The 27,826-nt window shown below is 38.4% G+C and overlaps 1 protein-coding gene across 14 annotated transcripts in view; it reads left to right on the top strand.

The window, feature by feature from the left end:
* Hdac9 (histone deacetylase 9) overlaps window positions 1-27,826 on the top strand; it is a 915,786-nt gene that overhangs the window by 644,121 nt on the left and 243,839 nt on the right. For all 14 annotated transcript variants that reach the window (XM_045135730.1, XM_045135719.1, XM_045135721.1 and 11 more), the window contains one exon: window positions 22,718-22,898. In XM_045135730.1, the coding sequence (XP_044991665.1) occupies window positions 22,718-22,898 (181 nt within the window). The remainder of the gene's footprint in view (window positions 1-22,717; window positions 22,899-27,826) is intronic.

Raw genomic sequence — 27,826 nt, forward strand, 5'->3', positions numbered from 1 at the left:
CTTTATTTTTTATAAAGGCCATCCAACTTTATTCATTCTTTTATTTTGAGAGTGAAAGAGGGAATGTAAGGGAGAGAGAGAGAATGGGTGTGTCAGGGCCTCCAGCCACAAATTCCAGCGAACAAACTCCAGGTTCATGTGACCCCTTGTACATCTGGCTTATGTGGGTACTGGAGAATTGAACCAGAGTCCTCAGGCTTCATAGGCAAATGCCTTAATGGCTAAGCCATCTCTCCAGCCCCCTTCCAGGTTTAAAAATATAAATTATTAAGGATGATATGTTAAAATTGTTTCATTTCTTCTTCTATATGGATAAATATATACTCCTTTTCAAGTTTAAGTAATAATACTGATTATATTAGGCCTTTTGAAGATAAGCCACTTACTCCTGATGTGAAATCATGTGTAAAATCTATCAAATACAAATTATGACTTCAACCAGTAGAGATCCTTTGAGTGCATAATAATATTTTTCCTGTTTTACACATTAGTAAAATGGTAGGGATGAAGTAGAAACCTAGCTGTATTTTTTTTTTCTGAATCAACACTCTTTTTAAAGTAACTGTATTTGCTTAACGAAGTATGTAAACATTAAATTACCTGCTATAACTAAAATGTGGGTGATTGTTCTACTAGGATTATCTTCTCTTATCAACTCTAGTGAATCTGATGTTCAGGCCCTAATTTCTGGAAGCCATTTGAAAGGGTTCTTCACTTCCATTGCCCTTAGAATGGATTCCACCCTTTGCTGGGCTCCTCTGACATGCCTGCCCATCTTAGCTGGAGCAAGAGCCTCTCTGCTGTCCACACTGCACTGACCTGCACCTGCTCTGTGGCACTGATTGGGTGTCCTGAAACTTGCTAACTTTGCAAGTGCTGTTCTCTCTACAGGGGTTTTGTCTCCCTCTCTAAATTTTTGCTAAACCAATTCTTTCCAACACTTCATTTCTTAGGGTCAAAAATCTCTTCTTTGGAGCTTTCCGTGAAGGCTCTGTGGGTGTAGCCTTTCAACTGCAACCCCAGCTTTTCTGCATTGCTCTTTTTCATGTGTTCTGAGGATTACTTCTCTTCCTAAGTAAGCTACCGTGTCCATTCAGAGGGTCCACATGCCTGCTTTACTGCTTTGTGAACGTCTTTATCTCCTTGCTTCTAGCACAGATCCTGTTTTTTTTTTTAATATTTTTTATTTGAAAGCAAGAGAAGCAGACACACACATACACACACACACACACACACACACACACACAGAGAGAGAGAGAGAGAGAGAGAGAGAGAGAGAGAGAATGGGCACTCTAGGGCCTCCAACCACTGCAAATGATCTCGAGACGCATGTGCCACCTTGTGTACCTGGCTTACGTGGGTCCTGGGGAATTGAACCTAGGTCCTTTGGCTTTGCAGGCAAGCACCTTACCCACTAAACCATCTCTGCAGCCCTAGCACAGATCCTTTATGTAGAAATTGAATCAACAAATTCCACCATTACAGAATTGATTTAAACTACAAATGTCTTATTTGTGATGTTTATTTGTGAGTTTGAGGAAAGATCTAAGACAGACTTCCTTTCAAACCTTAGGCAAGTTTTTTGAGATATATTGTGTTAATTCTTCTTAGCAAATATACCATAGTATGTGTGTGTATGTGTGTGTGTTAACTATCTGATTGTGGGAGAAGCAAGTAATTGTACACTACAAACTACAGTGGCATGTTTGTTTAAGATAGCCTTTGCATGTTAAGATATCCTGATTTGCGTGCTTCATCAAAAGCTTGCCTACTTCAAGGCTGGGGAGATGTCTCTGTGGGTAGTGTTGCACACAAACATGAAGACCTGAGTTTGGATCTCTGGCATGGTGGTTTATACCTGCAGTCTCAGTGTTGTAGAGGCAGAGACATGTTTACTGGCCAGCTAGTCTAGCCAAACTGGTAAACTAAAACTAAAGTGGAGTATGGCACATGATATCAACCTCTGACCTACACATGCACATAAACATGCCTCTCATACACGTGCATCTTCACACATCTGCACACCATACACATATGCATATGCAAGAAAAATTTGTATACTTTATGAGACAATGTTCTTTCTTTTATTGTACGTGTGTGTATGAGTTTGTGTGAGTGTGGGTGCGTATGTGCTGTGGCATGCATGTGATCAGAAGACAAGTTTCCGATTGACCCTCCTCTGTCCATCTCATTCGAAGCAAGATTTCTGGCTCTGATTGCTCCAAATTCTCACTCTGCTATTCTTTATTAGGCTCGCCATGAGCTTCCAGAAAATTCCTCTGTCTCCACCTCCCATTTTGTCTCAGTCTCCCATCTTGTCTCAGCCTCCCTCAGAATGCTTGGATTACACAAGCCCACCATGAGCTTCCAGCTTCTTTGTTTCATTTTTGTGTGTGTGTGTGTGTGGGTTCTGGGAACTGAATCTTGATACTCCTAATTGAGATGTGAATACTTTATCCACTGGGCCATCTACCAAGCCCAAAAGCATTGCTTTTTTAAAAGGATGCTAAAATAGATGTAGTTTCTATTGTTATTATGAGTCTTAACATTTTAGCAAGATGCTTCCCATATTTGTTCTGAGAAAAAGTCTAAAATACTAATAAAAATCAAGCATATTTTTTTTTAGGTTTGACTACTTTATAACTTGCAGTTTTATTTAGAGACTAATGGTAAAATATAAGTGAACATCCTAAGTTGTGCTTAATAAAATGCTTCCTAGATGGAAATTTTATAAAGACTAAGGCCTAATTCTTCAAGTGCTCTGACTTTACATTCTTGACCCAACTGCCCATTGGAACCCCTTTCTTTCAAAGAATTCATCTTGACTCACTACCGATGTTAGCACTGACATGGCGGAACTCTAATTTTTTAGAGCTCTGCTTCATAATGTCATTTTAAAAATTAATTATCCCCTTGATAAAAGCTCTGGCCTCTTTTCTGAAAAAAAAAAACAAAAAACAAAACACGATGAACATTCTCATACAGTTCTCTGTATAGTTTCAGGAGTTATATCCACTACAATTCTCCCAGAGATCTTAGACTGAGAACTTCTATTCAGTATAAATCTATCCAACTCTTGTGTCTTAAAAAGCAATGATTTATATTGCTTGTCATCTCTCTCATTATGATTTATTTTATATCTGAACTCCAATTATCAAAAGGGAGGAATAAAGGAAATGCTCTAGAGATTCATCACATTCAAACAGAACCTCGTTTCCCCCGTTTATCTTCAGGCTATTCTTCCTAGTCCAGAGCTCTATTGTTCCTCATGTCCTGTGCATTGGCTACTGACCAGACAGAAGATGCTGGTCTCAGCCATTATACAATTGCGTCTTCCTCTGGCCTCGTACATAATTAAAATAATTTCAATCTGCTCTCTTGAACATTTTTTTCTACAGGCAATTGTAAAAATGTAGAAGCTGCAAAGCAATGGAAGGAACAAAAATATAACGTTTTGTTAAAAAAAAGAAACAAACCTTTTGTATTGTGAAAGAAATTACTCATTGTTGACTAGTCACTTGTTTAACTCCAAAACTGACTGTGGTTTCTTTTGTATTGAGTAATGGAGTAAAGTTTCAATTGATTTAAAGGAGTTACTTTCCAAGAGTGATCCAAAATGACTCACTCTTAAATATTTCTTTACCCACTGTTACAGTCAGGTTTGCATTACTGGTAGAAATGACCCAAAATAAGAGCAGCTTGTGGGAAAAATAGGTTTATTTTTGGCTTACAGGCTCGAGGGGAAGCACCACGATGAAAATGATGGCATGAGCAGAGGGTGGACATCACCCCCTGGCCAACATAAGTTAGAGAATAGCAACAGGAGACTGTGCCAAACACTGCCAAGGGGAAATCAGCTATAAAACCCCTAAGCCGGCCCCAACAATACTCAGCCTCCAGGAAGCTTTAATTTCCAATTGCCATCAGCTGGGAAGACTAGTATTCAGAATACTTAAGTTTATGAGGGACACCTGAATCAAACCACCATGCCTATAATCCTTACACAGATGAAAATGCATAGTACAGATAAATTAGGAATTTATTTCCTTCCAGAACATTTATATATGGGTTATATTCACAAATGTATCGGAGTGACTATGAACTCTGTGTGAAGGGTAATAGATTTTACCATCTGTGCACCCAGCTGAGGAACAATGTAGAAGAGGTCTGGCTACACAGTTCAACTGCAGAGGTAGAAAAATAACTTCAGCATCAACTCAGAGTCATAAGCTGATAAGAAACCACACACCCTTCCCACTGTACACACTTATAAACACAGCCACTTCCAAACCCGAGTCCCTATGACCCTGCTAGAGGTACTATGGCCGGGAGGGCTGAGGAAACGACTCCCTCACAGCCCTGCCCTGTGAGTCACCACGGCCCCTATGGATTCCTGATGACTTCAGTAATAGGACCACGGCAGAGACACAGAATTTCATCTCTCGGTTGGGTTGTGCCTATGTGTATGCATATATCTTCTTTCCTGGCTTGGAAAACAGGTAAACAAAAACTCCTGTTTGGAACTAGAACCCCAGAAGGGCATGACATACCTCCTTAGATATGACTGGAGGGCAGGATTTTACTCGCCTTCAGGCTGACCTCGACAGTAAGGACCTCCACCTGACTCTAGCAGGATGCTTTCATCAGAAGGCAGTGAGTACACGCAGAACTGGTGACCACAGCTTACTGCTTGCTGCTCCCCTCCTGTGGCACATCAAAATTCAGAATGCTGCCCAGGTTGCCAGTGGGGGTCACAATAAGCCACATTTCCTGCTTGTTAAAGGCACCCTCTGCCTTCCCTGATGGTCACATAGCACAGAGGGGGAAATTTGCCTTCCAACTCACATGCATTGTCTCTAATATTTAAAATCGTAAGCAAATATGCTTTAGCACGTGTATAGAGAATTGCAAAAATAATTCCAGAAATCTATATATTCCTACTTACAGACTGTATAAATGTGACTTATAAGTGCAATGCTACCATCTTTTATAAGTAACAAAAGACACATAAAATAGAAGTTAATAATTTTGAGAGAAAAGCAAAATAAACATTTAAAATAATGATAGAGAAAACACTTCTACTGTGAATTAACATGATTCACATTATTCATTTCACAGTTTGGGTACCCAATTCACTGGTTGTTGTGTATAGGTGATGTACCTGTGCAATCACTATCACAAGTCAGTTCCAGAGCATGAGTACTACCTGCCTGCAGAAAATATATATATATATATATATATATATATATAGTAACACCCCACAGCCAAGCAACCATTCATTTACATTTTACTCTATGTATTTTATTTTATTTTATTTTTTTAAATTTTTTATTAACATTTTCCATGATTATAAAATATATCCCATGGTAATTCCCTCCCTCCCCACCCCCACACTTTCCCATTTGAAATTCCATTCTCCATCATATTACCTCCCCATTACAATCATTGTAATTACATATATACAATATCAACCTATTAAGTATATCCTCCTCCCTTCCTTTCTCTACCCTCTATGTCTCCTTTTTAACTTACTGGCCTCTGCTACTAAGTATTTTCATTCTCACGCAGAAGCCCAGTCATCTGTAGCTAGGCTCCACATATGAGAGAGAACATGTGGCGCTTGGCTTTCTGGGTCTGGGTTACTTCACTTAGTATAATACTTTCCAGGTCCATCCATTTTTCTGCAAATTTCATAACTTCATTTTTCTTTACCGCTGAGTAGAACTCCATTGTATAAATGTGCCACATCTTTATTATCCACTCATCAGTTGAGGGACATCTAGGCTGGTTCCATTTCCCAGCTATTATAAATTGAGCAGCAATAAACATGGTTGAGCACGTACTTCTAAGGAAATGAGATGAGTCCTTTGGATATATGCCTACTAGTGCTATAGCTGGGTCATATGGTAGATCAATCTCTAGCTGTTTTAGGAACCTCCACACTGCTTTCCACAATGGCTGGACCAGATTGCATTCCCACCAGCAGTGCAGAAGGGTTCCTTTTTTTCCACATCCCCGCCAACATTTATGATCATTTGTTTTCATGATGGTGGCCAATCTGACAGGAGTGAGATGGAATCTCAATGTAGTTTTAATCTGCATTTCCCTGATGACTAGTGACATAGAACATTTTTTTAGATGCTTATATGCCATTCATATTTCTTCCTTTGAGAACTCTCTATTTAGCTCAATAGCCCATTTTTTGATTGGCTTGTTTGATTCCTTATTATTTAACTTTTTGAGTTCTTTGTATATCCTAGATATTAATCCTTTATCAGATATATAGCTGGCGAAGATTTTTTCCCATTCTGTAGGTTGCCTCTTTGCTTTTTTCACTGTGTCCTTTGCGGTGCAAAATCTTTGTAATTTCATTAGGTCCCAGTGGTTAATCTGTGCTTTTATTGCCTGAGCAATTGGGGTTGTATTCAGAAAGTCTTTGCCAAGACCAATATGTTGAAGGGTTTCCCCTACTTTTTCCTCTAGCAGTTTCAGAGTTTCTGGTCCGATGTTAAGGTCTTTAATCCATTTGGACTTAATTCTTGTGCATGGCGAGAGAGAAGAATCTATTTTCATCTTTCTGAAGATATATATCCAGTTTTCAAAACACCATGTGCTGAAGAGGCTGTCTATTATCCAATGAGTATTTTTGGCATTTTTATCGAATATCAGGTGGCTATAGCTACTTGGGCTTACATCTGGGTCCTCTATTCTGTTCCACTGATCTACATGTCTGTTTTTGTGCCAGTACCATGCTGTTTTTGTTACTACGGCTCTGTAGTATAGGTTAAAATCAGGTATGGTGAAACCACCAGCCTCTTTTTTGTTGCTCAGTATTATTTTAGATATTCGAGGTTTTTTGTGATTCCAAATGAATTTTTGGATTGTTTTTTCTGTTTCCATGAAGAAAGCCTTTGGGATTTTGATAGGGATTGCATTAAATGTGTAGATTGCTTTAGGTAAGATTGCCATTTTCACAATATTGATTCTTCCAATCCAGGAACAAGGGATGTTTCTCCACTTTCTAGTGTCTTCTGCAATTTCTCGCTTGAGTGTTTTAAAGTTCTCATTGTATAGATTCTTTACTTCCTTGGTTAGGTTTATTCCAAGGTACTTTATTTTTTTTTTGATGCAATTGTGAATGGGAGTGATTCTCTGATTTCATCCTCTGTGTGTTTGTTGTTAGCATATATGAAGGCTACTGATTTCTGTGTATTTATTTTGTATCCTGCTACATTGCTGTAGGTTCTGATCAGCTCTAACAGCTCGCTAGTAGAGTCTTTAGGGTCCTTTATGTATAGAATCATGTCATCTGCAAATAATGATAACTTGATTTGTTCCTTTCCAATTTGTATCCCTTTTATGTGTGTCTCTTGCCTTATTGCTATGGCTAAGACTTCCAAAACTATATTAAATAAAAGTGGGGACAGTGGACACCCTTGTCTTGTTCCTGAATTTAGTGGAAAAGCTTCCAGTTTTTCCCCATTTAGTAATATGTTGGCTGTAGGCTTGTCATAAATAGCCTTTATTATATTAAGATATGTTCCTTCTATTCCCATTCTCTGTAGGACTTTTATCATGAAGGGATGTTGGATTTTGTCAAATGCTTTCTCTGCGTCTAATGAGATGATCATGTGATTTTTGCCCTTCAACCTGTTTATGTAACGTATTACATTTATAGATTTGCGTATGTTGAACCATCCCTGCATCTCTGGGATAAAGCCTATATATATACTTTCTTAGTAACACCCCACAGCCAAGCAACCATAAATTTACATTTTACTCTATGTATTTTATATCAATGGAAATGTATGGCCTGTGTTCTCTCCTGACACTTCTTGTGCCGGCACACCTTCAACGTTCATATGAGTCATAACATATGTCAGTGTTTTGTTCCTTTCCGTGGTTGCATTATATTCTACTCTGTGGCTAAACCATATTTATTTCTTCATTCATTCATTGACAGGCACCAAAATTGTTTCCACTCTAGACTGTCATGAGGAGAGCTGCTATGAACACTTGCGTACAAGTGGAAACATTTTCTTCATCTAAGAGTATGCATATTCCGGGAGTTGCTGGATCACACAGGAGCTTGATGCTTAGCTCCTGAATGGGCTGTGGAATTTTTTTTTTTTTTTTCACTGTGGCTGCAATATTTCACATTCTTGCCAGCAGTGTGTCAGGTTCAGGTTTTTCTCCTCTTGCAGAACTCTTGACACCATCTCTTTATGTTAAGCCATTCTAGTTCAAGTGAAGTTGTGTCTTGTTGGAGTTTTTAACTTGCAGATCTGTGGAGGCTGATGATGTTGTGCATGGCTTCATTGCGTATCCTTGGTACAGCAGTGACTGGAAAAAGTTCGCCTTTCCTGAAATCCCATCGCCTCTTCCTTACCAAGTCTTGTGTTAGAAGAATTCTCTATAGACTCTCCATCCAAGTTCCTCCTGCCTCCACCTCTTCAGTATTCCCTGCCTGCCGTCACACGTCACCCCAACCCTCCAGATATTCATCATGCATACGTTTGGAGGTGATGTTTCTGGGCTGTGAAGTACCTTTACCATTCACTTGATGGTAGCTTTTGAAGCAGAAAAGTCATTTACCTTTCATGATGTTTCATTGATCTTTTTTGTCTCCCCCCACCCTCCCGCCACCACACTGAGCTTTTGGTCTTATATCTAAGAATTTGTTTCTTCTGAGAATTTTATAGTTTTACATTTTACGCTTAGTTCAGTTACCCATTTGGAGCTAATTTCACATATATTGTGAGGAAGAGGTTCAGTTTTACTTTTTTTTAAAATTTTTTTATTTATTTGAGAGCGACAGACACAGAGAGAAAGACAGATAGAGGGAGAGAGAGAATGGGCGCGCCAGGGCTTCCAGCCTCTGCAAACGAACTCCAGATGCGTGCGCCCCCTTGTGCATCTGGCTAACGTGGGACCTGGGGAACCGAGCCTCGAACCGGGGTCCTTAGGCTTCACAGGCAAGCGCTTAACCGCTAAGCCATTTCTCCAGCCCCAGTTTTACTTTTAAATGGAATATGGTGACAGTTATACAAGCTGTGCCATTGCCATTGGTCAAAATACTTTTAATAAGAAAAACTAATAAACTATTTGCTCTGCCAAGTTATTTATGTACCTTCATTAAAAAAAAAATGGAGTTTGTTTACCACAGCCAGAGGCCTTAGTGAGTCTTCTCTCTTTCTACTATCTCTCTCTCTCTCTGTGTCTCTCTCTCCTCTTGTAAATAAATTTTAAAAAATTACAAAGAAAAATAGGTTTAAAAAGAAGCAGAAAAGAATTTGAGGAGCGCCAGTCCCCTAGTATTACCACCAATATTTCCTAGAGAATTTGACTGCAGGTTCTCTTAGCAGAGGGGTGTTTGTCCAAGTGGTGAGCCCACCTTTCCCAGGCCCACCCAGGCCCCCCATCATGGGGTGGGATATAAATTAAAATCCAATTTCAGTAGAGTTGGGAAATAATCAGTCCCTAGCTAAGTGAACAATGCTGGGGGGGGGGAGGGCTCATGCCACCCACAGCTGTAAAAAAATAAATGCTTGGGGCTGGAGAGATGGCTTAGAGGTTAAGCGCTTGCCTGTGAAGCCTAAGGACCCCGGTTCGAGGCTCGGCTCCCCAGGTCCCACGTTAGCCAGATGCACAAGGGGGCGCACGCATCTGGAGTTCGTTTGCAGAGGCTGGAAGCCCTGGCGCACCCATTCTCTCTCTCTCCCTCTATCTGTCTTTCTCTCTGTGTCTGTCGCTGTCAAATAAATAAATAAATAATTTTTAAAAAAATAAATGCTTGAAAGGGGCTGGAGAGATGGCTCAGAAGTTAAGGTGCTTGGCTGCAAAACCTAATGACTTGGTTTGTATTCCCTCATATCCACATAAAGCCAGATGCACAAAGCGGTGGGTGCATCTGGAGCTCATTTGCAGTGGTTGGAGGTGGCAGTGTGCCCATTCTTTCTGTATGTCTTTCTTGTATTTCTGCTACAAATATATAAAGAAAAATATTTTTTAAAAATTAGGTGAAGGGCTGGAGGGATGGCTTAGTGGTTAAGGTGCGTGTCTGCAAAGCCAAAGGACTCAGGTTCAATTCCCCAGGACCCACATAAGCCAGATGCACAAGGGGGCACACGCATCTGGAGTTTGTCTGCAGTGGCTGGATGCCTTGGCATGCCCATTTTCTCTCCCTCCCTCCCTCCCTCTCTCTTTCTCTGTCAAATAAATAAATAAATAAAATTAAAATTAGGTGAAAAGATTTATTTCTGGGAATCTCAGGAAAATTGCTTTTATTAACATTTCTATCTTATGCAAGGGCCAAACTGTTTTGAATACTACAGCCATGCAATAAGCTTTGAAACTGGACTTCTATTTCCTTTTCCTTCCTTAAGATATCTTCATAAAATATATACCATGTGACTCTTTCTGGGAACGGAGTGTAAAGGCTGTCTAACTTCAAATATTAATGTAATATATGTGCAATTATTATGTTTCAATTAAAAAGCAAATTGAGTGGCAGTTCTGCTGTTTTCCTCTACACCCAGCAGAAGGGCTTCAGCATATTGACTTAAATGAATTCTTCAAGTGCACATATTTAACTTGTTTGTTTCTTCTATTCCAAATCTTCAATTTAAATTCTCAATTCACATTTTTATTCTTCTGCACTGATTTCTAAATACTTGCCATAACACTCATTGTTTTCTCACAGAGATAGATGCAATGCTATGTTGACATTGTAAACACAAAACATTTAAAAGTGCATGTTATTGTGTCAATTATCTAATGCATAAGTTAGACACGAATGATCACATATTTTATGAATATATGACCTAAAGGTGAATTATCATATTCAATCTTAGTAAAAAGAAAATCTATTTCAATAATTAGTTTTCTTTTATTCAACTATTTTTGTGTTATTACTCCTTATTTCCCACTTTCCTCTCTTTTTCTTTCTTTCTTTCAGTATTTTACAAAATATAAAATATTTGCTTCCTAAAACTGATTGGACATGGGGTAATGTTATGATAATTTGGAATTTATTTTCATGACCATATTACTGACACATTAATTTCTTATTACTGGCATTCATTGTGGTTATTTTTTTCACTATGATAATTTGACACATGTATGCCACATGCACTGATCATATCCACTGATCCTTCCTTTACCATGGCCATCCTCTTTCCCTGCCTCCCTTCAAAGTACCTAGTAATCAGTATTCTACTATCAGGGTAGTCTTTCTTTAAATTTCTACAAGAGACAGGCAGAGAGAGAGAGAGTGAGAGCAAGCACTTGCTATACCTATCTTTCTTTGTCTGTTTTATTTTAATATGATATACTCTAATATCATTCATTTTGCTATAAGGACAGGATTTTATTCTTTACAGCTAACTAACCCTCTATGCTGTATATATACCATATTCTCTGTGTCCATTCATCTGTTGATGGACACCTATCTTGACCTCATAGCTTAATTATTGTGAACAGTGTTGCTCTTAATTCACATTGAATAGATTTCCAGGAGTTGGGATATCTGGATCTTATGTTTAGTTCTATTTTGAGCTTCTGGAGGAATCTTACTGTTGTTTTCCATATTGGTTGATAAATTATAGTCTCAGCAACAGTAGACTTTTTAAAAAAATTTAAATTTTATTTTATATAAATTATGACAAGTTATACTTTTTTTAATCACCTTGCCCCAGCTTCTGTTACCCTGGAGGCCTTCCTCAGTGGGGTTATGGTATGAACTGCGGGGGTCATGAAGGCCACAGTCAGAACCTGTAGGGTAGTGGAGGACTGTGCTTCAGGGTATTTTTACCCACTCAGTGGCTCTTACAATCTGACCTCCCCCTCTTCTGCAGTTTCCCCTAAGCACAGCAGGCCTATTGCAGTCTGATTTAGTGTTGAGTTCTCTGTAGCCTCTGGATTTCTGCTTTGATGGGTTTTGTTGATGACCTTAAACATTTATAAAATACACATAGGGGGCTGGAGAGATGGCTTAGCAGGTAAGGCACTTTCCTGTGAAGCCTATGACTCATGTTTGACTCTCCAGGTCCCATGTAAGCCAGACACACATGACACAAGCTTGCAAGGTTTCACATGAGCACAAGGGAGTGCACGCCTCTGGAGTTCAATTGCAATGGCTAGAGGGACTGGAATGTCAACTCTCTCTCTATGTCTCTTGCTCTCACATTCAAAAAAAGTCGGTTGGGCTTGCCTCAAAAAACAAAAGAAAAACAAAACACAACATATTTAGGGCTGGAGAGATGGCTTAGCAGTTAAGGCACTTGCCTGCGAAGACTAAGGACCAATATTTGACTCCCCAGATTCCATGTAAGCCAGATGCACAAGGTGATGCATGCGCAAGGTCACACATGTGCACAAGGTGGCACATGTGTCTGAGGTTTGGTTGCAGTGGCTGAAGGCTGGGCATCCCACTTCAATGTGTCTCTCTTGTTTGTGCATACTTTCGCTCTCATAAAAAAAAAAAAAAATGGGGCTGGAGGGACGGCTTAGCGATTAAGGTGCTTGCCTGTTGCCTGCAAAGCCAAAGGACTCAAGTTCTATTCTCAGGACCCATGTTAGCCAGATGTACAAGGGGGGCGCATGTGTCTGGAGTTTGTTTGCAGTGGCTGGAGGCTGGTTTTCTCCCTCTCCCTTTTTCTCTGTTACATAAATTAAAATAAAATAAAAAGGATGTATTGGCAAGGCATAGTTGTATATACTTTTAATCCTTGTACTGGGAGGCTGAAGTAGGAGGGTCACTGTGAGTGCAACCTGGGCAACAGAGTGGGTTCTCGATCATTTGCTCATTTTTATCTGGAAGTTTTAATTGTTGTTGTTGTCTTTTTTTTTAATCATGTATTGTATATCCTAACCCTCTGTAAGATAAGTTATCTGCAAATATGTCTTCCTAGTCTATAGTCTGCCTGTTCATGATGTTGACTCTTATGTCTGTATGCAGAAGCTTTATACTTTGATGTCTCTTGTTTACTTTTGTTTTCTTTCTCGTGCTTTTGGATTCCTATCCAGAAATCATTGCCTGTATCTTGAAGTATTTCTCCTACTTTTGTCCATATAGCCCTTTCGTAGCTATAATGTTCTGGTATTTAAAGTCACTTTTGGGCTGGAGAGATGGCTTAGCGGTTAAGCGCTTGCCTGTGAAGCCTAAGGACCCCGGTTCAAGGCTCGGTTTCCCAGGTCCCACGTTAGCCAGATGCACAAGGGGGCGCACGCGTCTGGAGTTCGTTTGCAGAGGCTGGAAGCCCTGGCGTGCCCATTCTCTCTCTCTCCCTCTATCTGTCTTTCTCTCTGTGTCTGTTGCTCTCAAATAAATAAATTAAAAAAAAATAAAAAATAATAAAAATAATAAAGTCACTTTTATTCAATATAACAGATATGAGTCACTTTAGGCATTGGCCTTAGGAACACCCTCCACCTGTAAGCTTGGAGCCCTCCAATGAGGATACACTAGCTGGCCAATAGGCTCCAGAAATCTGCCTGTTTCTGTCCCTAATACTGTGATTAAACATATGACATCTTGTCCAGAATTCTTAGATGGATATTGAAGGCTGACTTCAAGCTTGTGAGGAAAACACTTTTCCCATTGAGCTAGCTCTATGCCTCCTTTACTGGACTCTTAACTTCCAAAACTCCCAAATCTCTCCTAGCTGGATTTTACATTTATATACTGAGGTCCTGGTTTCTCAAGATGGTTCCTGGTTCTACCTATGGGGTTTGTTGGGAGATGAAGGCATTCCTTTTTCAAAGATAAGATGTTATGCACATTTCAGGCCTCTTATCTCCTTGGGTTGTAAGCCTGTGTGGTTTTTGAAATTTTCACTGTAGGAGTGACATGATCTCTAATAGAGTTATCTTATCTGGGACACTGCATTTCACATTGAACCCTGCGTGAAGGTGACTCCTCCTCCCTCCTTGGCCACAGGCTATTTTGCTGTTCTTATTATGCTATTGTCCTAGGTCTGTGGAGCTTACAAGGCTTCCGTTTTTTTCTCCTACTACTACCAGTGTTTTCTGACTTCTCACCTCAATGTGCAGTTGCTTACCTGTAGTTTTGTGTCATTGTGTAGGAGCAGGTGAGCACGGCATGTTCTAGCTGTCTATTCACATGCACTCATTAAATGTTGAAAGTTTATACAAAATGTCCTCATACATTGAGAAAAAAATCAATAGTGAATGAACATTATAACACTCAGCTTAAAGTCATAAGATATCACAGATACAATCACTGTTTATCCTTTATTTCTTTCTCTTCCATACTCCTCTTATTCGTCTCTTGAGAAGTTGCTAGTGTTCTTTACCACACATTTTTTGATGATTCCTGTTTATGTTCATGTATTATTACATTTGTATGTGCATATACCTACTATAGGACATTCACTTGGATAAGTCAAAGATTAAATAGTTCTCTTATGTATATTGTTTTTGTTATTCCTTATCATCTACCATTTTTGGCTGTACTAAATCTCTTCACATTAAATATTGGTGAATAGATGCTTGAATGAGAGGAAAACACTTTCCTCTCATTCAGGCTTCTATGAATGTCTCTTCCCCTGTTTTCATTGATGGTTTGTTATGTTAGACTTTGTGATTAGTGTGATGATTGTGAAATAGTATCTCATGATAGTTGAATTTGGATTTTATTGTCTGTGGCCATACTATCCTGAGTGTGCATTAACTCATCATAATTTGCATTTTTTGCTTAATTGTGAGGTTATTTCTATTTACATACATGTTGTACTTTTTGACTAATTGAAGTATTTCATTTCTCTAGGTATTTCTAAAACATACTAGTTGTCCATTTTTCTCTTCCTCTTTACTTTGAGGAATTATAAGACAGATATTAAATATTTCCCTATATTTTATTTTAGAGATATTTACTCCTAATCGCTAATTGGATATTTCTGGTTTTTATAGAGATAAAAGTTGTGGGGTCCCTTTCCTTTTCTATGTCTAGCAAGATATTTTCTACAGTTAAAGATTATTTATTTATTTATTTATTTGAAAGCAGAGACAGATAGAAAGAGAGACAAAGAGATAGAGTGGGCATGCCAGGGCCTCCAGCCCTTGCAAACAAACTCCAGATGAGCCACTGTGCATTTGGCTTTATGTGGGTACTGGGGAATCAAACTCTAGTCACTCAGCTTTTCAGGCAAATGCCTTAGCTGCTGAGCCATCTCTCCAGGCTCCAACTTTGAATATTTTTATTAAATGTAAACAATTATGTAATTTACATTTAAGTACTTTGAAAGATTTTCTTTATTGTGTGCAGCATTAAGCAGGGGTCCAAATTCACTTTACCCCTTGGGTTGGGCTTCCATATGTATCCGTTAATTTAGTCACATAGGTAGTGTCCATGAATCCACGGGGAGGTATTGGTGCTCTCGTCATTTCTTTACTTTCTCCTACACCATTGTCCTATCTCACTTGTTGTCTATTCCTCAACTTACTCTTTACTTTCACACTTTTCCAGTTGCTTTGCTGTTCTTTGCAATATTTAGAATCAGCTGAAACATTTAAAAATTTACAGGTTACCACGGAGAGAGTTGTCTTGATGCTACTAAGACTTTCTATGCCAGAATATAGTATAAATCTTTACCTACTGAGATAAAATTTAAAGTATTTTAGTTAAGTATTGGAATTTTATCCATTTTTAACTTGTTACACTTCTCAGTTTTAATTTTTCTATAAACTAGTCTTCCATAAACTTATTTTAGGTATATTTAATAATTTACACTTCACTTATTAATATTCTGTCTTTGTTCTTTCACATGATGTATTAAAGTCCCCATATATTCTAGGGATATCATTATATCCTATGAATGTTAACACTTTAATTTTTACTTTAAAAAAATTAATTTTCTTTTTAATGTTTTAAAGGTTTTTAATATTTTAATGTATTTATTTTTATCAGTGTTTGGTCAGCATCTGGTGACACTGTTTTGGTAAAGTTGTTGAACTTTTAGGAGATAAAGCCTTCCTGGACAAAGTGGGTTACATGAGGGTTGATAACTTGACCCCATTTCTTTTTGCTTTTATGTCTAAGAATGTGAAGATCCAGACTTCCACTCCTGCCACCATTCTTTCTGTAGAATTATGGAATGTCTATCGCTGTAAAGTATGCCAAATTAAACTCTTTCCTTTCTTAAGTTGCTTATGACTTGGCACATTTTCACAGCAATGAGGAGGTTACTGATACAGACACTTAAAATTTTTATTTATTGATTTACTTTGTTTTCCTAGGTAGGATCTTATTCTAGCTCAGGCAGACCCAGAATTCACAATAAAATCTTAGGCTGGTCTCAAACTCACAGTGACCCTCCTCATTTGTAAATTATTTGTATGCATATTTAACTTTAGAAAGACTAAAGTTAACCAAGATTCTTATATTCATCTTTAATTTTAAAAATCTTTAAATATATAAATGAACCTGACATCATATGTAATAGCTTCTAATTTACAACTCGAATCTTTTGTGAAAGCAATATTTCTGAAATCTAAACCCTATGAAAAAAAGTAAATTTAATTAACTCCACACAAAAGGAGGGAGATAAATTTTTTTTTGACAGATTCTCTTAGAAAAAGAATTTTAGCAGGGCCTCCATATAAGGAAAAAATGCCTTGCATATCTCAGAAAACTGGGAAAGTGTCCTGGAATGACCATTTGGCATAATAACCAATCAAACCCAAGTATCAAATTAAGTTACCTGAAAGATGAAAGAGTGTGTATATATTATAACATATTTCTCAAAAGTACTTTTGGGTCCATGTTTACTGTGATGGGCTAAATATATAATATTTTCCACAGTCACATATGTTTGAATACTTTATCCCCAGTTAGTGATGCTGTGCAAGCAGGGTATGGAACTTTTAGGAGGTAGAATCTTGCTGTGTCACTGTGGGCAGGTCTTGAAGATTTTTAGGCCAACCTTGCTTGCTCTTCTGTTTTGCTATTTCCTCCCTTTTCATGTGACAATGGGATACTGTCTTCCTGTGCAAGCCATGCTTCATATTTTCCCTACCATAATGAACTTCCCCTTGAACCTGTAAACAGAATATAAACCCTTTCCTTCCTTAAGCTGCTTCTGGTTGGGTATTTTGTCCCAGTAACAAGAAAGTAACTGATACATTTATTATTTACTTATGAAGCATGACACATTTCCAATTTATGCTCAATAAATTACATATAAAATTGGATATACACATAGTTTCTAATAAAATTACATGTGCTGAACTGTTTGAAATTGAATTTTCTGACAAAGTAAGAAACATACTTTTATTTTGATGTTAAACAGCAATACATATCCATGGATAAATTACTTTTACTAAAGTTCCTTATTTAAAAGGGAAATAATGGTTAAGTAAACATTTCAACCAACATTAGCTACAACAGAAAAAAAAATACAATATTGATTTTCCACCTCACAAAAAGGTGCTTCTCATTGATGAAGGACACTCATCTGAAACAAAAATGTCACAGCATTTTCTCCTATTTTACTAACTAATTCACATTATAATAATTTATAAATTTCCTGGATTTTTACAACTCACTCTATACTTTAGAAGCCATGCTTTGTTTGTCAAAATACATAATTTCAGTCAAATATTTTCAAAAGTAAACAACCTTTTCTGTTTTATCATACCCTTTTTGAAGAAAGGTTGAATAATGTTTGGTAAATGGTGGCTTGTAGAACCAATGATTATGAATTGGTCTTAATGAAGTGTTTGAAAGATTTGACTATTTAGTTTAAATAACACTAACCATTTTTCTTAATTAAATTTTGACCCAATATGATAGGCAGGAAACTTGGAAACCACATAAAAGTAAAATGAAAAATTAGTCTTCAGATAACTGGAACTTTCCCCTTATCTTCTCTTGGCTCCAACACTACTGTTAGGGGATTGTCTATTTTGTCTGGACTCTGCCTTTTATATTTTTTCTCAGTTATTTATGATTGCATATTGTATTTTTTCTTATTTTTATGGTGAGATTTTAAGGGTGATTAATTTCTTTTATTCATGTATTTCAGAACCATACATTCAAATCTACTTTGTATTGAGACATTGCATGGGCATGTATATAACAGGCAAGGAATATATCTTGGTTGGACTTATTAGAAAAAAGGTGTCTAAGTTTTGAGTGTCATGAACAAGATCAGGGGCCAGGCTTAATTGACTTTGTGGCCTATAGAATACAGTGCATCTTGTATAAAAGATATATTTAATCTATCAAATATTTTTAATGAACAAATAATAGCTTCCAGAAAACACGAGGCAAGATATCAAAAGCAGCAGAAAATAAGTCAGTACATGAGGTGAATCTAGTTTCTGTTTCAAAAGGTTACTAGTATTGTAAAGAACATGCATAAACACAGACACACTCAGACATACACACACATGCACACACACACACACATCCATGAAATGCTTCCAGTGTTTTCCCTCATTTTTCACATTCCTAATTCTAAATTATTCTTTACATTTCAATCTGAACATTGCTTTCTTAGAAGTTTTCAGAACTTTCTCTTATACAATTTTCCAAAATACCCTGAATTTTTCCAATATAGTATTCATTGAATTTTAAATTGCATATATATAATTTCGTCTCATCAGTAGACCACAAATACAAAAACAGCCAGATGTACAAAGATGAGGCAAACACAAGGTTTCACAGGCCCACTAGGTGGTGCAAGCATTTGGAGATCAAATGCTGAGGCCCTGATATGCCAATTCTCCCTCTCTCTCAAATAAAATATACAAAATTAAAAAAAAAAAAAAAAAACACCTTAACATGCTACCAAAGTGCCTGGAACATAGCATTATCTCAAGAAATAGTGATTTCATGTGATATCTGTGGCTATGAAAGAGAAAATTAAAGTGTGATATGATTGTAGTGCAAACAGAAAGAACTTACTTGATTGCAGAACACTGCTAAACATAAAATTTGAAGTGGATCTTAGCAGGCATGTGTCACTGATGAATGTGGATGGGGTGTGACAGAAGGAAGGGTTGATACAAACTTGCAATATTAATGCCAATAAATTAGGATTAGACATAATGGACACAATGCTCAGAGTCCATAAACCTTTTAAAGACACACAAAACATTTTGCTCTTAATTTCTTAATCTGAAGAAAAAAAATATTATATTAATGAGTATACAATGGATCCAATGTAGGTATAAAATGTAATTTTTATATTCATTTTGGAGGAAGGGACCCAGAGACATGTGTGCCTATTAAAGTCATTACTCAGTATAGAGGCCAATATCACTGCTCAGTACCTAATACTTTAGTCAGAACTTACAAAACAAAGATGATTTAAGACTGAGCATGCAGGTTGTCTACCTGTCAAGGAGAATCCAAATGGCAAGCTAAGAAGATTCTTTAAAATTTGGGAGCTAGATAGATGGCTTAAAAATTAATGGATTTAGCAGGTGTGGTGGTGCATGCCTTTAACCCCAGCTCTCGGGAGACAGAGGTAGGAAGATCGCCATGAGTTCTAGGCCACCCTGAGACTACATAGTTAATTCCAGTTCATCCCGGGCCAGAATAAAACCCTACTTCGAAACAAACAATAACAACAAAATAAGTTAATGCACTTGTTGTTAGGAAAGCCTAACAACACAGGTTCAATTTCCTGGTACCCACATAAAACCATATGTACAAAGTGACACATGCATCTGGAGCACATTTGCAGCAACTGGAGGCCCTGGCACACCAATTCTCTCTGTCTGCCTCTCTTCTTTCTATCTCTTTCTCTGCTTTCAAATAAATGAATAAATAAATATCTTTAAGAAATTTGATTGAGCCGGGCATGGTGCCACACGTCTTTCATTTCAGCACTCAGGAGGAAGAGGTAGGAGGATCACTGTGAGTTCGAGGTCACCCTGAGACTCCATAGTGAATGCCAGGTTAGCCTGGGCTAGAGTGAAACCCTACAATGAAAAACCAAAAAAAAACAAAACAAAACAAAAAAAAAAAACAAAAATTGATTGAAATCGGGTGTGGTGGTGCACACCTTTCATCCCAGCACTTGGGAAGTAGAGGTAGGAGGTTCACCATGAGTTCGAGGCCACCCTGAGACTAGGTACTGAATTCCAGGTCAGCCTAAACTAGAGTGAAACTCTACCTCAAAAAACAACAAAAAATGTTTTTGAATGAATTTCAAAGAACTTCTGTGTCAACTTTTGAATTGTAGTAGGTTCTAGGAATGGAACACTTTTAGGAAGAAATAGATCTAGTTGGAGCAGGGGGCAAGGGGGATCCACAAGGAGACATTAATACTGGCTTTTGAGAGGGAGGAATGGATGGTGTGGAATATTAGATACACACAGGTCAACATTTAGTTAGCATTTTTGATCACATGCAGAAAGGTTTTCTATTCCTGATTAAAACCCTCCAGTCTTAATTAAGCATTAATATTCCCCATAATTACAAGGTACATAAGAGAATGATCTGGGTCCATCATACTGCTGTTTCTTCAGGGCATTGACAGAGACATCCAAGTAAATAAGAGAACTAAATGCTTTTAAAAGTTTTTAAACTATTATGAGTGGAGCTATATTACAGACAAAGCTATCCCAGGCACCATAGAACATTTCCAAAGCCTATGTGTCAAATTCTTTCCAAATGATTTGATGGTCTGATTATTCTGCAGAGCCAGACAGAAATATCAATATATAATCTATTTAAAAGTTAAGTCTTGGGTTGGAGAGATGGCTTAGCGGTTAAGCGCTTGCCTGTGAAGCCTAAGGACCCCGGTTCGAGGCTCAGTTCCCCAGGTCCCACGTTAGCCAGATGCACAAGGGTGTGCACGCGTCTGGAGTTCGTTTGCAGAAACTGGAAGCCCTGGCTCGCCCATTCTCTCTCTCTCCCTCTATCTGTCTTTCTCTCTGTGTCTGTTGCTCTCAAATAAATAAATAAAAAATAAATAAATTAAAATAAAAAAAATAAAATTTAAGTCCACATATCCTTAAATTTTTCTAAACTGGGAAATCTGAACATATTCTGTAACTTTAAATACTTGTATGCAACCAGGAGTAGTGGCACATGACTTTAATCCCAGCACTTGGGAGGCAGAGGTAGGAGGATCACCCGGAGTGTGAGGTCAGCCTGAGACTACATAGTGAATTCCAGGTCAGCCTGAGCTAGAGTGAGATCCTACCTCGAAAAGAACAAGCAAAAAAGTTATACTGATCCATCATCATAACTCACGTATTAATGTGTGGCATTAATTGAGATTATAAATAAAGATACAATTACCAGAATTATATACTGTACACAAAACACAGAGGTGATGAGGATTGTGAGCATTCTCGTTGAGTGGGTTATACTCTCAGAATTTGCCAAGATATAGAAAATCAAGAAAAGCATGATGTAATTCCTTACGTGGGGCAGCACCTAACCCCACAGAAAAGCCAAGGCAAAATCTTGCTGAAGGGAGGGGGCATGTGTTGACTGGAGGGTCATGTACATTAGGTCTTTAACAGTTGACGTTAGCCAGGTGTCTCAAAGCAGAAGAGCATTCCCATATTTTAACTTATAGAAATTAGATTTGTCATTTCTAAACTATGGGCACTTCGTGGTGCATTGGATTTTGTATCCATTTCAAATAATTGTCAGGTTTTCTACCACTGTTCATCTTGGGGAGATACATTAAAAAGCTTATGAATTCCCTGAGAAGATAAGAAGTCACATAATCATGGTGTATATTCGATGAACAAATTAGCTGCCTTTTGTTGTTTTACAGATTGTCTTTCTTAGAAAGGAATAAACTGACGGGGCTTCCAAAAACTTCTAAACTATGGCCTTCTGATCATGTAACTTGAAAAGTCCGAAGAACAGTGCTAAGTCTCTGAGAATGCATCTAAAATTCCATAAACGAAACTAGCAATTTTATAGCACTGATATCATGCTCTTCAAACTGTGGGAAACAACTGTTTTACCTCATCTGAAAACTTAATAGTGTCAAAGCATAATCGTTTAACTGATAATTTTTATATTTGACCATAAATTTTGTGAGCAATGTCAGTGATACAAATTTCAAGTAGAGGGCTGGAGAGATGGCTTAGCGGTTAAGCGCTTGCCTGTGAAGCCTAAGGACCCCGGTTCAAGGCTCGGTTCCCCAGGTCCCACGTTAGCCAGATGCACAAGGGGGCGCACGCGTCTGGAGTTCGTTTGCAGAGGCTGGAAGCCCTGGCGCGCCCATTCTCTCTCTCTCCCTCTATCTGTCTTTCTCTCTGTGTCTGTCGCTCTCAAATAAATAAATAAATAATTTAAAAAATTCTTTAAATTTCAAGTAGATTGTTCAGGGTGGAGACCCGTATACAGGTGGAAAGCCATCCAATCATTCTCCCTTTCGGTGATTCAGCCATTATGGGACCACTATTGTCACTATCAAGGTAGGCATGGAGTAACCAGATGTTACTGCTGGGGTTACAGGTCAGTTTCCATCCACTGAAATTGGTGAGCATCCTGCTTTGGCGGCCTCCACTCCAGGCAGCAGCGCCTGCCCTCTATACAAAAACATCTGCTGAATGGATTTACTAACTGGATCTTGTTTTCCTTTTTTTCTTTTCTTTTTCCTTTCACACCGTTTATTATGTCTCAGACCTGATGAACTTAATTTGTTGACATGTCGTTCTCAGGGTCTCCCTCAGTGCTGGGCTCACATTTCTTCCCCCTGTGCTCTCTCCTTGGCAGCCGCCCTTGCTGGAGGCCTCGCACACACGTGCGCTCTCTGCGCGCCAGGCTCAGCGGGCTGTGGTTGGCATGGATGGATTAGAGAAGCTTCGATTCCTCTCCAGGACCCACTCTTCCCCTGCAGCTTCGACGTTGCCTCACCCAGCAACAGACGGCCCCCTCCAGCCTGCCTCTGCAACTGGTAGGAATCCCTGAAGGCTCTCTAATAGGCAGGCGAAATGCACTGTTCTTGTAGGATTAGCCGATTTAAATGCTCCGAATAACTCCAATAGCAGAACGCTCCATTCTAACCCAACGCGTCCCAAATTTTATGAGGTTATATTGGCCATAAGACAAGCAGCACATCTGATAAATCTTCGGCTTAGTATTAATAGCCTCATAAATTGTTATCATTCAGAGGCCTGGAAAATGCATCAACAGGTGCATGGATCCTCTTTGGGAAAAAAAAAAAAATCAGTATTACATTCTCTGTTCTTGCTCTCCATGCTCTTCCCTCCTAAGGACTTGGCAAGTGGGGAATTTATGAAGCCTGGTCTGCTCATGTCACTCTACACAGCATCCTTTCCTAAGCCTGGGTTTGTTGTTTTGTTTCTGTTTTCTTCACATTTCTGGCCCAAATCACTCAAAGAAGTCAAAGGAACCATGGCAAACCTTGCTTGAGTCTATGTCCATTGCATGTCCATTTCTTCTGATACCTCTGGGCAGGCTTTGGGACGAATCTCTTCTTTTGCCTACAGCTGCATTTGACATTTAAGAACCTGAGTACAGAAGAAAACAAACCAGATAATTCTAAGGCCAGAAGAAGGTCAAGTCTGGAACACATGCCAAAAATGGTTGTGTGAGTGTGTGTGTGTGTGTGTGTCCCTCTGCCACTGAACCATGCTGTAAACCTGTGTGTTTATAAATAATCCTGGTTCTACCTGGATTCTACCTTGTTCCAGCTCCATTTTCCCACACTGCTTTTTTGAGGGAAATGTGGGGTAGTTCTAAAAGACACATACTTTGAATGTAGGAAGAGGAGAATTCATATGCACCCTCCCCTGAAAGTCTCACTGCTTCTCTGATTTTTTTTTTTTTAATCCCATTACAGGATCCAAAGCTTGTTTCATGGCATCTGTGACCTCAGGAAAACTTTTTTTTTTTGGTTTAGAACAAAAAAGTTAAAATGCCTTCTTAGATATTGTATCCAAACCTTGATGTCATTTATTTCATAATTTGTTATTTATTGTTTTTAACCACTATTATATCCATTATGCAATCCACATTTGCCTTCTTACTCCTTTATATTTCTTTTTTTGCTTTGTTTTGTTTTAGGGTGGGTGGGGGACACAAAACTGGACCCAAATGGCAATGGTACCATAAAATTCTACATCCTAAAAAGCAGACTAAATGGTTGAACCTTCAGCAGGTCCTTAGAGGGAACACCTGATATCGTTTTTTACATGTGTATGTGCGTGAAGTATGCATGTAGATATATGCATGTTTTACGTGTGTGGGTACACGTGTGTGTTTGTGCACATGTGAAAGTCAAAAGTCAATGTTGGATTTCTTCCCCAATCGGTCTCCTCAATATATATATATATATTTACTTCTAATGGTGAAAGGAGATTTATTCAGTGTGGCCACACTGGGAGGAGGTGCAAATAAGGAGGTCTAGTGACCTGAAGGCCCTCTTTGGTGTGCTACCCTGGGGTGCAGTTGTAAGCAGAGGATGGGTTAGGGCAGAGACCTGGTGGGTACAAGTCAGTGGTGCGGGAGACAGTGTGGGGTGGCTGGTCAAGGTCTCACCTCAGCTGGGTGATAGAAGAAGTCCTTAGTGTCACCTGAGGGAAGCAGTCTGGTTCTCAGCAGAGGATGACTTCTCCCCCTCAAGAGCAATCTCATCACCATAGATAATTGTCTTCATCTGCAGGGAGGAGAGCTCTCTTCTGCAAGATTTTCTTCTTCTTGGCTTCTTAATTTTTGAGACTGATTTTTTTTTTTTTTTTTTTTTTTTTTTTGCAATTACCTTCCTTGTTGCTGGGACAAATTACCTGCCAGAAGCAGCTTATGGTAGGAAAGGGTTTCCTTTAAGCTTATGGTTTCATAGGGAAGTTTCATCAGGGTGGAGAAAGATATAACTCCTAATTTACCACATCTGCCCCTAGCAACACACCTCCTCCAGTGAGGTTCTACCTTCCAAAGGCTTCTCCAGCTTGGGACTAAGTAGAAAGCTAAATCAGAAACATTTGAGACTGTGAGAGATATTTTACATACAAGCCAAAACAGATTCTCTCGCCAAGCCTAGAACTCACCCATCCAGCTATAGTAGTCAGATGCCTAGTATATATATTTTATCCTAGCAAGAGCAGTAATTGTTGCATATGTATATATGTGTTGTGTGTGTTAGGCATGCATGTGTATGTGAATTTGTGTGGATTACAAATACATACATGTGGATAAGAGGTGGACATCAAGAATCTTCCTCAATCACTCTACATTTTTGGTTAACTGGGCTGGGTCTCTCCCTTGAGCCCAGAGATCATTGATTGAGCTAGTCTAGCTCTGAAACTATCCTTGGGGATACCCTGTCTCTCCCTTCTTAATGCTGGGAGTATAATTGGTATACATTACCCACCCAGTAAGGATGTACTTCTGTGTGTGTGGAAAACACATTATCCACTGAGCCATATCCCCAAATGCCAAGAGCTTTAAGAATTATATACTTTTGAAATATTTTTATGCAAGTGTCTTTTATTTAGGCTTAATACTTTAGAGACCACAGTGTAAAGTGTAATAACCATTATATTCTAATGTCATTTCCATTGACTAAAATACTTCGCTTTATTAAGTTAGCTCAATTATATATGTTTTGCATCAGTTCAATATGGGTTATTGGCTATTACAACATATAAGCATGGTTTATTTCACTGATTTATAGCAGTGGTCATCTCCTGACATACTTTAGTCCTGAATACCATAGAGATCTATGAATTTCTACTTTCTGGATCTTTCATGAAACAGCCTTTAAATTTGTTAGATAGAATAGCCTTATTTTGAATAAGAAAAGTATATATCCCCCAAGAACATATTTGAATATCACTTGGACTTTTAGCATATTTACATTTATAATAAAATGTCAAAAGAAAGGAGGTTAGTGCTTAAAATCTATTGCCTATCACCTATCTACCATCTATCTAAAAAATAATATAAATGAACACCTGTAGAATTCTTAACTAAAGTCAAGATCATTAGAAAAACTAAAGTACAATTCAAGATTATGTAGGTCAGAAAAGCATATAAGGTACATGAAAAGGAAGTCTGGGGCTGGCTTAGTGGTTAAGCGCTTGCCTGTGAAGCCTGAAGACCCTGGTACGAGGCTCAATTCCCAGTACCCATGTAAGTCAGGTGCACAAGGTGGAACATGCATCTGGAGTTTGTTTGCAGTGGCTGGAGGCCCTGGTGTGACGAACTCTCTCTCTCTACTCCCCCCATCCCCGTCTCTCTCTCTCTCTCTCTCTCTCTCTCTCTGCCTCTCTGTCACTCTCAAATAAATAAATAAATAAAAATAAACCAAAAATTTAAAAAGAAGTCTGCTAGTGTATCTGAGTGGTTTCTTCATACTTACAGATAAAACAAAGTTATTGAAACAGGGGTGTTTTACGTCTTCAAATGTGGGCAAATGTTCAGGGGTTTGCCTGGCAGAGGCGAAGTCCAAGGTCAACCTAATGCTATGTCTTTTGTTTGTTTGTTTGTTTCTCTGTACCATCATGCAGTGTGTTTTTACTATGATGGTTTAGAAACATCACCATCCGTGGCAAGCTTATGTGGCTGCCTTGTCATACATGTCTCTGCTTGGGAAGAGCTTCTTTAAGGATTCCAAGAATTAAGTTATTCTGCTTTCACCATTCACTTATTATTTCTCTTGCCTCAGTACTTACGTCTCTTTCATGTGCATATCACTTTGTCTTCTTTACATCCCATAGTTATCTCAGGTTCATACTCCAAGCACTGACTGACTTGGATCTGCTGCCTCAAGAGCAGCTTCAGTTGTCCCTCCACGTTGTCCACCTGCATTCCTTTCCCCCTTCCCATTATATTTGTCTAAGTTTGATCTCTACACCCAGCTCAGGGTTCTGACACTATCTGGACAGTGTTGACAGTTGGAGGTGCCAGAACATTTTCCCTGAAATTTTGGCTTTGTTTCTACAGTAAATCTTGTCCAGTGAGGGAAGTGGCATGCACATTCTCTCTCAAGTTTCCGTATGTGTTGTCATAGGTTCTGTGTGTTTGATTCTGTTTATTCTGCTCACTCCTTCTTGAGGATAGAAAAGCCTTTCCAGATATTTTCCAGCTAATGTATGAGGAGCAGTTGGCTTCCCTCTGTGCCAATTTACATGCTGCTTGAACGTCTTTCCTGGCTCTATAGTGAATGACAGCACTTAGCTGGAGCTTGGCCTCTAACAGGCTTTTCTACCTCATACTCTGAGGATTTCATTTACTTGAAGACACACAAACAAACCAAATTGTAAGCCTTTAAAATGTTTTCATGTAATAAAGAACATAATTTACTGATTTTTAAAACAGACTTTTTTGTGGTTAAAACATCATTTTCTTGCTTGACACATTAAGTTTCACACATAATTACATTTTGTATTATACTGTAGTTGCTGCATGTGTTCCAAAGAAAAGATATTATAACAAATATTACAAGTGTGGAAATGGAAGGTCCTGGTAGGTGTAGAAAAAGCAAGGTGAGCCTCATGCTTAGGCTATAGCTGTGAACAGAATCTGACCATAGCTGCAATGTACCTATGATGTGGTTAGAATGACTCTTGTTTCAAAATAGGCTACATTTTTGTGTCCATAGGAAGTTGGAGCCAGAACAGCAATGATACCTAGGGCCCATATGTAAAATGGAATGTCATTCGAATATAATTTACAGACATCATACCATATACTTTTAAAGCATCTTTAGATTGCTTATAATAGATACCCAGTACAATGTAAGGACTGTGTGGAAAGTTGCTCCACAGTTTGCTTCAGAAAATAAGAACAAAGAAAATGTTCATAAATCTTTACTACACGGATGTATTTCCACATAGCTTCAATTCACAATATGTGTGGGTA

The sequence above is a fragment of the Jaculus jaculus genome, chromosome 16 (assembly GCF_020740685.1).
Source record: "Jaculus jaculus isolate mJacJac1 chromosome 16, mJacJac1.mat.Y.cur, whole genome shotgun sequence".
Taxonomy (NCBI): domain Eukaryota; kingdom Metazoa; phylum Chordata; class Mammalia; order Rodentia; family Dipodidae; genus Jaculus; species Jaculus jaculus.